This window comes from Fusarium oxysporum, chromosome IX (genome assembly GCF_013085055.1).
Source record: "Fusarium oxysporum Fo47 chromosome IX, complete sequence".
NCBI classification, from domain to species: Eukaryota; Fungi; Ascomycota; class Sordariomycetes; order Hypocreales; family Nectriaceae; genus Fusarium; species Fusarium oxysporum.
The window spans coordinates 1,007,425-1,020,057 of NC_072848.1; the positions used below are offsets into that span (position 1 = coordinate 1,007,425).

The following is a 12,633-nucleotide window of genomic DNA, read 5'->3' on the forward strand; positions in this document are numbered from 1 at the left end:
ACGATCTAAAGCAGTCAACTCAATTACACTCATGTGAGCCTCAATTATCATCAGCGCAAACTCTCTCGGTTCATTCGGCCGAGTTTAAAATGCATTTTGTCTACACATCTGTGTAGCGGCACTTAACAAGTCTTTGAACTCTCACACTAATCACTACAGCGATGCTCTCTCGCATGCCGTCTCCATCCAGTTCATTTAGGTCCCCCTCTGGTAGCTTTTGTCTTTCCTCCCCGGTCTTTCCGTAATCTAGTAGAACCACCTTCTAGGCCATCCACCGCTGAGCATCGCAAACAAATGCATTATAAAACTTGATCCTCCTCTACTTTGGTCCATACAGCAAAGCCCGCTCCGGGGACTTCCTCGTCCCATCATGCTTCTTATAAAAACTCGAACAGCATGCGTAGAAATTTCCACGATGTAAAAGCAAAACGCCCTTCCATGGTTTAAACAATTGTGTTCTTAACCGATCAACATCTTCTGAAACCGAAATCTGTAAGCAAGGCGCAATAAAACAGTGAATTTGCAAACGATATCGCAATCGATATCGCAATGTGAAGCTTAGACAGCCCAGCTGCCTCGTCGTTCTCGGACACCCCATCCAACGGGGTCCATGCTGTCGAGGTTGGGGTGCTGTCTAGCCCACTCCTTAATATAGGATTGAAGAGCATGCCATCGAGGGCATCTCTGATCGCGAGGCTTGTCGGCCTCTGATTCGACGAGGTGGCCTTGGGCGAGTTGCTTCTCATCATCTCTCTCAAGGTCCTCAATACTCATCAAGCTAATACGTGAAAGCTCGCCATCAAAAGCGCGGGCCATAGCAGGATAGCCTAGCGATAGATAGTTGTACACTTGGGTGACAAAGCTATCATCAAACTCCTGATCAATCTTATCTTCGAGCTCTGCATGTGCCTTTTCCTTCTGCAGACGCTCGTTAATACCATGCAGCATGTGGAGTCCCTTGGGGGGACCGGCCCGTGTCCGGTGCTGCGCTACACCGTTGGCCTGGCCATTGGCTGCTCCGATCATGGCAGGCTCGTCTGTGTATGGTGGAGAGCTGATTTTTGAAGCGTCACCGGGAGTGGCCGCCGGTCTAGGAGTGGCGAGCATTGGTGGGGCATGCAGGTCTGCTGGCACCAGGTAGTTGTCATTCGAGTCTGATCTGAAGCAATAGCCTCTCCAGAGACCATTCTGACCCGAAAGATCCCGGAACTTCTCTTCGGCATGGCGTTCTGCGAATGGGTGATCGGGCTCGAGCTTGGTCTGCTTGGGAGACGGACACCTCCGGAAAACGAGGTCTTTGCCGAGCATGGGCGGTGTGACACCCAGACGCTTCTTCTGGAACGAGGGAGCAGGCGATCCGCGTCCGAAAGGTCGGTATCCGAAGGGTCGGGCGAGGTTGCGCGTGGCAGCAAAGCCGCCGGTGTCTGGGGGTATTTGAGAAGCTTTGGCGTACGGGATATCTGCAGATCCAACGGCCGGGGCCGATGGGATGAAGGGCATCGTAGATTCGCCAATGTGTCGGGATGCTGCAGGTGCCGGGGACGATGCCTTGCTGCGTTGCTCGGCTGTCAAATAAGATTCTGTGTCAAGCAACGGCATATGCGTCTCACCAATCGGGCCACTGACACCGATCGATGACCGCTTGCTACTGCTATCACGAGGGGTGTTCGAGGTGGTCCACATCGGATCCGGAGGAGGTTCAAGGTCCATTGCATCGAGGTCTGCCGTATCGGTTCGCATCATAACATCCTCGTCCTTCTTAACCGCTGGTGCTTCCACTGCAGGTTCTTCAACGAGGGTGTCCATCTCCCCAGGCTTCTCGTCAATCGCCATAGCATCCTCATCTTTCTGCTGTTGTTCCTGCTCCTGCTTGGCCTCGACATGCTCCTGCATGTGTTTATGCCACCAGCCGAGATTGCTGTCGGACGATTGCCGCCGCACATTGTGATGGTGTTTGACGGGATGGCCATGGTGATCATGCACGGGAGAAGTGCTCTCGGGAGATTGATCACTTCCTGAACTCTCACGGAAGTAAAAATGATCGACATTTCCTTCACGAATGTGACTGTTGGGGAACGCGGCGAGAGCGGCCTCCTGCATCTGGCGCTCCGCCTCCTTCGCAGCGATCTCTAGCAGAAACGAAACGACATTCTCATCCTCGGATTCGCGACGTCTGGGGCCATTGGAAGGGGATTCGTGGGCATCGTCTCGCCGCCTGCCGCGGTGTTTTGTGGCGGTGTAAATGTTCTTTGTGTAAGGGGTAATGTCGGTCTTGTCGGTAGGTTTGGTCGCAGGTCCTGCATCTCCAACTCTGCGGCTTCTACGGGACGATTCGATCAACTGGGGAGCGAAGCGTCGCTTTGGTCGCTGCTGGTGCTTCTTCTGCAACTCATTCAAGCCAGGTGAGGGAGAACGAGGCGAGGGCTCGGGTGTAGGTTCGGGATTAGGTCTCATTGTGCGAGGCGTCTTTTTCTCATCTGATCTGTTGCTTGATCGACTGGTTGAAAATGTGGTCTCAATGGGCTCTGGAACAAACCGTCGCCGAGGTTTGTCTGTCGTGGCCATGATGAGGGGAGGAGAAAGAAAAGACCAGGGTTCGGGAATAGATGACTCGTGCGGACTTGACTGGGTTGATGCGAGCTCGTTCGTACTTGGCCTACGTTGCGCTCGCTCGCTCGCGGTGCCTGTGCCTGTCCTGTGCTTGTGATGGAGGGGCAGGGGGGGACAAAAACAAGTGAGTAATAGTAGTGTTTGCCTTAGGTAAGGGCAATGAGAAGACCGCAATTGGGGTAGACCGCAGGATGTTTCGGTGGAGGAAGGGTAAAAGGCTTTAGTGGGAAGGGGAAGAGAAGAAAAGTAGAAGGGAAGATTAAAAAATGTGAAGGTGGTTTGCTAGTGACGACAGTCAACTTTTGCTCTGGTAGAGAAAAGCAGTTGGAATAAGAGACTCCGACTGCGCGGGCGACCTTGGTTTTAGCAACAGCAGAGGCCAGAGCAAAAAGAGCGGGCGGGGCGATAGAGGCACCTCACCTCACTAAACAGCACAGTACCAGGATAAGTCTGTTTTCGGTAGTAGAGGTACATGGATGGAATTGTCTCTGATCCATCCATTCATTCTCTTGGTGACGAGAATGGAAGCGGGAAATGGCTGGCGTCCGACGCCGGCGGTCACAAGTTCACATTTCAGTCAAATCAACGGGCAACAGACCCTTGTCAATGGATGGAGTGTCAAGTCCATGTTCGGTCAGACTCTGCTCTATTCTCGCATTGGAAGTGCCGCCACAAACTATCGAACAAGTCCAAGACCTAAGCCTCGCTATCAATTGTCCAGCTGCCTTCCACGGCCTCAAAATCATCATATGTTGCAGAGAACTCCAACTAAAAGAATCACCAAATTGCTTATCTGTCTACACTGAGTTTCTTGTTTTTCAGCATCTCATCCCACATGCCACCTTGAATGACACGACGCGGACACCAGTTCCCGAGGCAAAAGTGCAGTGCAGAAAAGACCCCTGGAACACAAGGAGAAGGGTCTGCCAACCCAGCTAACGTTAGCCGGCCCAGTCCAGCGGGCACCACCAGTAAACTCAGAACCCAGGCGCCTGTCATACCCTGAAAATCAAAAATGGAACATGTCCCCTCAGATCTTGAAGTGCGTGGCAATGATGATGTTCATTCATGGTCCCGTTTTCAGGGGCCGTGTCAGGCGCACATCGTATCTGGGCACTGCATTTTCCCTTTGTTGTTCACAAACAGGGCGCTCAATCTCTCGCAATGTGAGGCTCACGATAGTGTCTCTGCCTCTTACCCCAGCATCAAAAGCGGTTTCCCCGTGGGAACCATGTCTCATTGATTCTGTCAAGCCTAGCCCAGACCAGTTCTTGGTGGGGGTGTCTTGGAGTCCGTCAGGGCCATGGTGGGGTCTCATTAACATGGGATATCAGGAGTAGATGAACAGTGTGAGAGTCGCAAGAGTCAGGATATTACTGTGCTGAGGTCATCTTTCAAGCCCCACGATAGCACTGAGCTTCACATCTGACTCAGAACATACAGTACTTTACTCTTGAGCCCACACAGGTTGGTTACTTCACTCAATGCCCTTTGATTCATTAATGTACTCAGATTAATTGCAATGTCAGCTCCCCACGTCCAACAATTCCAATCCCACCAACATGCAAGCAATCGTCCCTCATGTGGCTATCATCGACCAGGCCTCTATGATCTCATCCCAAGACCAACCCGCGTAATAAAACACCGTACATAACCAGGCCAAGACCTCGAATACAGGCTCGCCACCCGCCGTCCGCGTCCGCCCGGGGGCTCTGCTGGTGTTCCCGCCCGGGCCCCGAAGCCGCAGAGCCCCGGTGAGAAACAGCCATCCCAAGAAACCTGGAAACAAACAAAATGGACATCGACCCGCTGCTAGGGATTGACGTTCCTGCAGTTCCGTCCTCACCGACTATTTCAAACTCCATCTGAACCGAAACTCTGAAACTATTGTCAGAAGTCTAGACAACTAGTTAGATCAGGACAAACTGAACTAGACATGCACAAAACTTCAAAAGAGGTGTAACCAAGGTCCTCACTAAAAGGCCCATAAACGCGTGGCCATTGTGGCGACCAGTCCAAGCAAGAACAAAGAGAAGAATTCTCATGACTTTGTCTCTTCTCTTTTCTCAAAGACAGCAGCACTTCTGGCTGTTACGCTGTAACCCTCCATCACCAGGTCCGCAAGGTCCGTTATCTCACAGGCGTCACACCCTCGCTAAGCCAGAGCCTCAAAGGCGCCCCCTTTCTCTGCTGTGAGATCTGATGTTGGTTGCAGGTGCAGCCCTAGATGCGTGTTACTGTTGAGGTTCTGTGTTACACGGCAGCCACGCCATTATTTCGTTGAGGATGAACTGGAATTTAGTCTCAGAAAGTTCCGACAATTGTTTCTTTGCAAGTGAGTCAGTGTAATTGGCATGGCTGTATCTCCGTGTTATTATGTCTCTTTAGCTGAAATTGAAGCTATCGTGAAAGTTCAACAGAACGTCTCGTTCGTAAACTCAACCCCCCACGCGACACCTCCATTACAGAGTTATCTCATGCGGGCACGCAGCACACACACTTTCCTATGCCGTCACATCCAAAACAGCCACTCACCCTTCTCAACTTGACAACCCTCCATCACAATACGATACCGTAGCGTGCTCTAACGTTAGCTCAATTTCTCCAGCGGCTTCCGAAAGCGATAACTCGAGAGACAACATCTGAGTACAGCAGCCACAACGAGCCGTTGCATTCGCTCTCCACGGCAGTGCAACAAAGTAAAGCTTCACTTGAATGAATTGGATGTTTGTTTCCATCACCGACCGCTCAGGTCCCTTGCTTTACAGTGCAATTCCCCCGTTGATCCCCCGCACTCACCGCATCAGCCCGCCCTGGTTCAATGCTTGTTTTCCGGAAGCCCTGCCGTGGGCTAAAAGTTCACGAGACCCTCTAATCATCATGGATCTAAACCTCCGCCATTTCATATCACGAAGAAACACGAAATCCCCCAGCCCTTGGAGTTTTTCCTGTACCTATCCATCTGCTGAGCCCACGCTCTCCTGATGTTGTTGAGTTAAAATTATCCTGGTCCGTCGAATCAATTGCGGCTCTTTTATCCCGTGCCCCTTGACCTCAGGTGATATCCGCATCTTGTTCCAGCTTTGTATTTATCCAATTACTCGTGGGCCATTTTCCATGCCATCTCATTTTTGGCAATTCGGTAGAATTGAGTTTTCGGTCCTTAAGAGAAAAAATAACATGACTTGTGTTCTTGAGATCTTGATGGCTTACATGGCTCTCTTTGTCTTTGGTGCTAATTGATGCACACCGCTTGAAGACTGAAACCTTGGCCTCTTTGTTCTGCCTTTAATGTCGTATACTTGAGAAAGTTGGTTGCTTCATCTCCCCTTCGACGAACGACTCAATGCTCCTCTTTGTGACATCTCAAACCGTAGCAACGAACCTTGGCCTGTGTTATGTATCACATAGAAGTCGTGGTACCCCAAACTGCATCGAGATGTCTCACTTCTCCATCATTTCCACGCCGAAGTCGGCTTAGTAGTTCATCAACGGAGTAAACATCCAGCTGAGATCGCTTCCAAGAGATACTTACCCCATCATCTTGAGATCAACTCCACTCGCCATGTGTTTCCTAAGATTCAAGTTCGCCTCTCAAATTCTCAATAAGCCTAGAGCATCAGCCCTGAAATAACCTTTTGTGCAAACAAAGCCCACTGCCTTCTGGAATGCGGTTCTACCATCTAGCCAACCGCCTGTGTTAACAACGCTGATCTTCAACCGCCGATCATAAAGGGTCCATCGTACAGTCAGTTCACGACGTCAGTTGTTTCCCCGAGTCGTGCTTCAAGACCTACAAGTCCCGTTTCACGTGCGCGACTCATTGAGTTGATCTGTATCGATTTGCAATTGATCTTTACGGAGAAGCGGAGAGTGATTGTTTCGCAGGGTCTTATCGCGACGTCAAGTTTGTAACTTTATTCCAACGAGTCACTGTACTTCTGAGATTGTCACTTGAGAAGAGAGTCACTGTGTAACGTTGGTAGAATATCACCAACTGCAGTATTCCATGTCACGATGGAAGCGCCCGTTCTCAGTGTGATTATCATTGGTGTTGGCCTTCCTTCACCCCGAAAGCTTCTCGTATTAAGCGCCGATATTGGTGATCTACAAATAGCAACCATCGATCTGGGTGAAATATACTCTATGAGGCCACGATCTCATCAATTGGAGTCGATCTTTGCTTTCTCATTGGAGGAGTCATAGTTTCCAGCACATGAGCGGCTGCTTTGCGCCCAAAGCTCCAGGGTAGCACAAGCTGCACGACCATCAAGAGTCAAGAAGACGGTGACCTAGGTCAACGATAAGAATTGGGACTGTTTTCTCGAGAAATCTCAGATGCTGGTTTAATTGGCCGTGTCTCTCGTTCTCCTTTATTTTTCCAACCCGATGTTATCGCTGGTTAGTGAGCTGTGATGTTGGTGAACCACACGAGCGATCTGACCTCGACGTGATGATGGTGGGCAAATGCTGGATAAACTATGAAGGTTCTCATCCACAATCGTGGAAGTCGGTCGAACGCCATCATCCTAGTCAGTAAGAAACATCGATATTCTGGTACCTCAAGGTCCGGCGTACGGTTTGGGTAACTAAATCTAAAGATGAGTAGATAGCACAAGCATCTTGCGAGCTTAGTTGGCAGGGAGTCGTCTTTATGTTTTCGAAGACAAGCATATGGATGATACTTTGAATGAGACTAACTCCTTGTGGGCAATGAAACGCGGTTTCTTGACAGAATGGCAAGCTGTCGATGGTACAGCAGCATGAAGTCGTATTGAGTTTGAGAACCACAACGACGTCTCATGTATCGAACAAGACTGCACTCTTTGTTTGAGGGTTTACACTGTCCATTCAAGCTCCCCGAGTCAAGCGAGACTCATTTCATTGAGCATCAAGTTAGGTATATCCCATAAACAAACAGCTGTTCTCGAAAGGTCTTCAGAAGATCAAGCAACGTATTGTGCTGAGTTAAAGAGAGAGCCGCGCTGTCAAACTTAACAAAGAGGGCCAAGTCAAGGGTCATTCCATCTGCCATTCAACTGCCGACCCCCGCTCCCCGGAGTCCTCGCGACCCTCGGGAAGCGGTCGATGAGGAGATCGCTACCTAATTGTGAAGCAAAATCCGGGGAAGTATCATCCAGATGCTGCATAGATGAGGGGAGGTGAGAAAACCTAAGGACCTCTTTTCTAAGAGAAATAAAGGCTTAGGTAAGTTTAGTATATCTTAGCAAGCCTTTAGACTAGTTTATTTTGGCACCCTGATTTAACGTCACAAGTTTTCTGTAGCCGATGGGCGTTACTCAGTGAGTCAGATCATTCCAAGTGAGCTGAAGCGATGGCATCAAAAACACCATGAATTTCTCAGAGCTTGTTTTTTCCACGTTATTGGGTTGAGCATTTCTAAAGAAGCTGATTAATTTAAAAAAGTAGTTAATAATCTCATCTTACAAATTCCTGCCCCGGGTCGTCATAAATATCACCCAATCCCCCAGAAATCTCAGCCAGGTCGTCATCTTACGCCCTCAACTCCACGACTCGGTCGTCATATTAGCAAAAACAGCATCGCCTCGGGCGTCACATCGGCATTTAACAAGCATTTCTCGCTCCCTTGAATCGAATGTTTTGTCAGCTAGACATGCCGCTATACCGAAGGAGGCAATTTTTCCCACGCTCGATCCACTCGCCAAGCATGGTCAATGACGGGGCAAGCGAGATTTCGAGATACTACAAAGCGTGATGGCATCCTCTTCTTTTTTCTTGTATTATAGCCTTGGTTCATGATTAGACGGTTGAATATTACTGTTATCTTGTCTTGTCTTATGTTTTTTCAATTGACGTGTATATCATGAGCCGAACTGATGAGGAGAATCCTGGGGTCCAGGCTGGACGAAGCCGGGACTCTTCTATGGATGTTGAGAAGCTCGGTCGTCAACGACCTGAAGTGTTTAAGTCAATATGGGCCGAACTAGGATTTGGTTTCTCTGTGTTTTGTTCTATGTTAATGGCTGTAAGTTCTATATTCATTATCGCCGTTCTATCCTACACCACCGGCTGTTCAATGCAGGCACTGACATCATTAGGAATTCTTCGTCAGTGGATTTCATGTTATCCTTCCACCATTAGCCGAAGAACTCAATATCCCGGCTGCATCACAAACATGGCCCTCAAGTGTCTTCTCACTCATCACAGGAGCCATGCTTCTACCAATGGGCCGCCTGAGCGATATGTACGGCGGTTACATCGTCTTTAATGGCGGTCTCCTGTGGTTCTTGCTCTGGGCTCTCATTGCTGGGTTCAGCAAGAACTATATGATGCTCATCTTCTGTCGAGCCCTTCAAGGCTTCGGTCCTGCGGCATATCTTCCTGGTGGTGTTATGCTGATGGGCAAGTTCTATCGCCCTGGACCTCGAAAGAATCTCATCTTTGCTCTGTACGGGGCTTTTGCACCCCTGGGATTCTTCTTCGGTATCTTCGTTGCAGGTCTGACAGCAGAGTATCTTGACTGGCGCTGGTACTTTTGGATAGGCACTATCGTATTTGCCGTTGTCTCTTCAGTTTCCCTTCTCGCTGTCCCTTTCGACTTCCATGATAGAAAGACCGATATCCCCATGGATTGGTGGGGTGTTGGAACTATTGTCCCGGGCCTTCTCCTCGTTGTCTACTCTCTAACAGATAGTTCACATGCCCCCCACGGCTGGGCAACACCCTATATCATCGTCACACTCATCCTCGGAGTCATGTTCCTAGCCAGCGCATGGTACGTCGAAACGCACAAAGCTCGAGTTCCTCTTCTGCCTGCCGACCTCTTTGCGCCAAAGGGAATGAATCGTTTGCTAGCCGTGCTCTTCATGGCTTTCGGCACCTTTGGACTCTTCCTCTTCTATTCAAGCTTCTATATGGAATTAGTCTTGCACAGGTCACCACTCATCACTGCCGTCTGGTACATACCAATGTGCGTTGGTGGGCTCATCATCGGTACCGTGGGAGGCTTCACACTGCACTTCCTCCCAGGACGGGTGTTACTTTTCATCTCGTCGTTAGCCAATGCGATTACCATGTTGCTATTTGCCCTTATGCCTGAGAACCCGAATTACTGGGCCTGGGTTTTCCCAGCGATGGTCTGTTGCACAATCGGCATCGACATTACCTTCACAGTCAGTAACATCTTCCTGACGACCAACATGCCGAGCCATCGACAGGGACTCGCGGGAGCTCTGATCAACAGTGTTCTCTTCCTAGGCATCAGTTTCTTCCTCGGTATTGCAGATATCGCGGTTGCAGAAACGGCGAGCCTGGGACTTCGGAAGAGCTATAAGGTGGCATTTTGGCTGGCGTTTGGCGTGGCATCGATTCCTTTACTCTTCATCCCATTCATTCGGATTGGTTCCGCTAAGAGCGAGCTTACAATGGATGAGCGGCAGAGGTTGGAGCAGGAAGCAGAAACACAAGCACAACCGCAGGAGCCGAAGACTTCGATGGCCAGGGGAGGCGAGAAAACGTTAGGAACTTTATCCTAAGTGACAAAAATACTTAGGCAAGTTTAGTATATTTCAGTTGACCTTTAGACTAGTTAATTTTGGTACCATGCTTTAACGTCAGAGGTTTTATTACCTCGAAGGGATGGGAGGTATCTCAGCAGGTAAGGGGAGGGAGTTAGGGACTAGATTTCGAATGATAGATATCCATGGATTATACTTCAAACAAAACCAGCGTTGCATATAGCATGTTATTTAGGAAACACCCAGTTCGGTTTTATTCAAATGGCAATCCTCAAATTGTATTACTCCATGTGAGAACATAGAGTCTGGAAAGGAGAGCAGCCATTATTCATGCATGATGCTCTCCAATACTTGACCAATACCTTTCCACCTACATAGCATGCTGTTCAAATACCCATTACCCATGAAGGGCGAAAGTACCACCATTGAGTATAATAAAATCTGTTGATATGTGGTTGAGTAAGATCTCCCCAGTCTATAACACAAGATTAGATCTAGGTACCGGTCGAACTACGCGAAGGAAACGTGATTTACCCCATCGGACATTTCTGCTTCATCAAACCTGCTGGGTCGAAGATAGCACAGAAGTAAGCACCTAATTAAGGATACCTTGGCCAGCCCTTAGAAAGCAAGAAAACATCTGATATTGAATCAAGGTGCTAGGAATACCTAATCCAATGTTCACTAAATCTATACTAAATTATACTAAATTTACCTAAGCCTTTTTGTCGCTTAGGATAGAGGTCCTGAGTTGCCTCCCCTTGCCAGTCTCCGATTTAAACATCTGTCCGTTTGGTCTTGAATTGCCATAGAGCAACATGAGTCAAAATAGTACTAAAAAGGCTCCCCTAATAATAGGGCCCCAACTACCGCTGTTTCAGGATCTCCATAACAAAAACGTGACCCGGCAACCCGGGTTCTGGACAAGAAGCCGATTGCAACAGTAACGTCACGATGTAACTGGACTCTCCGGAAGATAGCGGCTCTCTTACGCAGAGTTGAGTTGTTTTTTGGTTTCAGACTCTACCATTTTAGAGCTGCAACGTAGATGCAAAGGACCACATGCCCCTGCATGAAATGATGAGATAGCAACGTATTCCCTGGCTGCCACCCGTATAAATGACCAGGATCCAACGTGGTGAGCCAGGGTTGCAGGCGCCACAATGCGGTTTTCTGCAACAGTGGCTGGCAAGATAATAAAACCGGCAACGGGGTTGTGAACGGCGGGTTCGCAGATGAGAAAACGTTGACAAGAGTTTGTGTTGTTGAGGCTTGGCCGTTGCGAACTGATGGAGGCGTTTTTGATGTTGAAACCGCGATAATCCTGGTCAAAACGGCCCAGAGCTCTGGTGTGCCCATTAAAACCCCTGTCGATGATCGGGATTGAGAGGTAGCCCGGATATCAAAATGCTTGATATGCTGTTACAAGCCAAGACATTGCTTACCACTTGATCATTTATTGCTGTAAGCGGTACGGCACGGGGCGAGCTCAAAGTCTGACATTCGTCGTCATCATGGCCGAATCTTGATGCGCACACCGTTCGTTTTTCACCGCGACATTGCTTCAGCCAAGCCCAAGCCATCTGCGGCTGCTTTGCAGTGTTGAGCGAAGTATCCCAGGGACTAGCACTAAAGGTAGCATTGAGCCTATGGGAAACCTCAAAAGTCATGAGGAACAGGGACTAGAAACTTGGCCGCGAGTGGATTCTTCGGTAGAGTTGGCGTTGAAATCCTCTGCCGCTTCCGGGGAACCAAAATAACAGGGCACGACATGACGAAAAATGGTGGGTATCTGTTCCAGCGTAGGACTCAACAGTTATCAACGGCGCTATCTAAAGCCACAGTCAGAAAATGGTATCTTGTTGATGTTCATTGGAAGATTATTTGTTGTTTTGTTAGATCATGGAGGGTTGAGAAATCTGGGGGATGAGCCTGGGCCCGCATGCGAAACGAGGTAAAACATGCGAGAGAAAAGTCTTCTTTTTTTGTTTCTTTTTTCGGTATTAGATCATTGGTCGACGGAGGGAAAAGAAGGATCAATCTTGTGGAGACTGGCGTTTCTAGTTTCCGATGGTTGGTCGTGTTACATCGAATGAACGGAAAAGAGAAAACGAGACCCATAGCATCGCGATCTGGTCATTTCTTACAGAGTCAAAGAGATCCAATATTTGAGATGGGTAGGGGGTAGGCATTATCGTGAAGGTATTAAGGGATGCTGTTGCTGCAATATCAGCTGAGCCCTATAGCAGATCTAAGCATGCATTGGCTTATCAAACTCTCCCTTTAGCATTGATCAAGTTAGACTTGTTCATGGGCGGGTTTAGTGTAGAGTGTAGAGTGTAGAGTGTGGCATCCCATGCCGTTTTCAATCATTATGGGAAAGCTGCCTTCTCAGAGTAAAGCCTCAACTCTGTTTTACCTTTTAGGTTTAAGATTATTTACTTTGACTTTTCCGTAAACAACATTCACTCTGCGCGATTCAATCAACGTCTCATCCATTGAATTGAATTGACCGATGAAAAGT

General features: G+C 48.7%; 2 protein-coding genes across 2 annotated transcripts; one reads left to right on the plus strand and one right to left on the minus strand.

The window, feature by feature from the left end:
- Positions 1-342: 342 nt before the first annotated feature.
- FOBCDRAFT_51411 (uncharacterized protein) lies at positions 343-2,769 on the minus strand. The gene has a single exon (XM_031189688.3). The coding sequence runs from the start codon at positions 2,563-2,565 to the stop codon at positions 559-561; it is 2,007 nt and encodes a 668-aa protein (XP_031033673.1). The 5' UTR covers positions 2,566-2,769; the 3' UTR covers positions 343-558.
- Positions 2,770-8,123: 5,354 nt separating this feature from the next.
- Positions 8,124-10,371, plus strand: FOBCDRAFT_230945 (major facilitator superfamily-domain-containing protein). The gene is made up of 2 exons (XM_031189691.3): positions 8,124-8,617; positions 8,691-10,371. The coding sequence occupies exons 1-2, from the start codon at positions 8,456-8,458 to the stop codon at positions 10,125-10,127; spliced, it is 1,599 nt and encodes a 532-aa protein (XP_031033676.2). The 5' UTR covers positions 8,124-8,455; the 3' UTR covers positions 10,128-10,371.
- Positions 10,372-12,633: the final 2,262 nt, after the last annotated feature.

Bases quoted from the DNA above. Each gene is read 5' to 3' on its own strand.
- FOBCDRAFT_230945 (XM_031189691.3), top strand. From the start codon at position 8,456: ATGAGCCGAACTGATGAGGAGAATCCTGGGGTCCAGGCTGGACGAAGC. The intron at 8,618-8,690 runs GTAAGTTCTATA...TGACATCATTAG, and splicing joins TTTGTTCTATGTTAATGGCT to GAATTCTTCGTCAGTGGATT.
- FOBCDRAFT_51411 (XM_031189688.3), bottom strand. From the start codon at position 2,565: ATGGCCACGACAGACAAACCTCGGCGACGGTTTGTTCCAGAGCCCATT.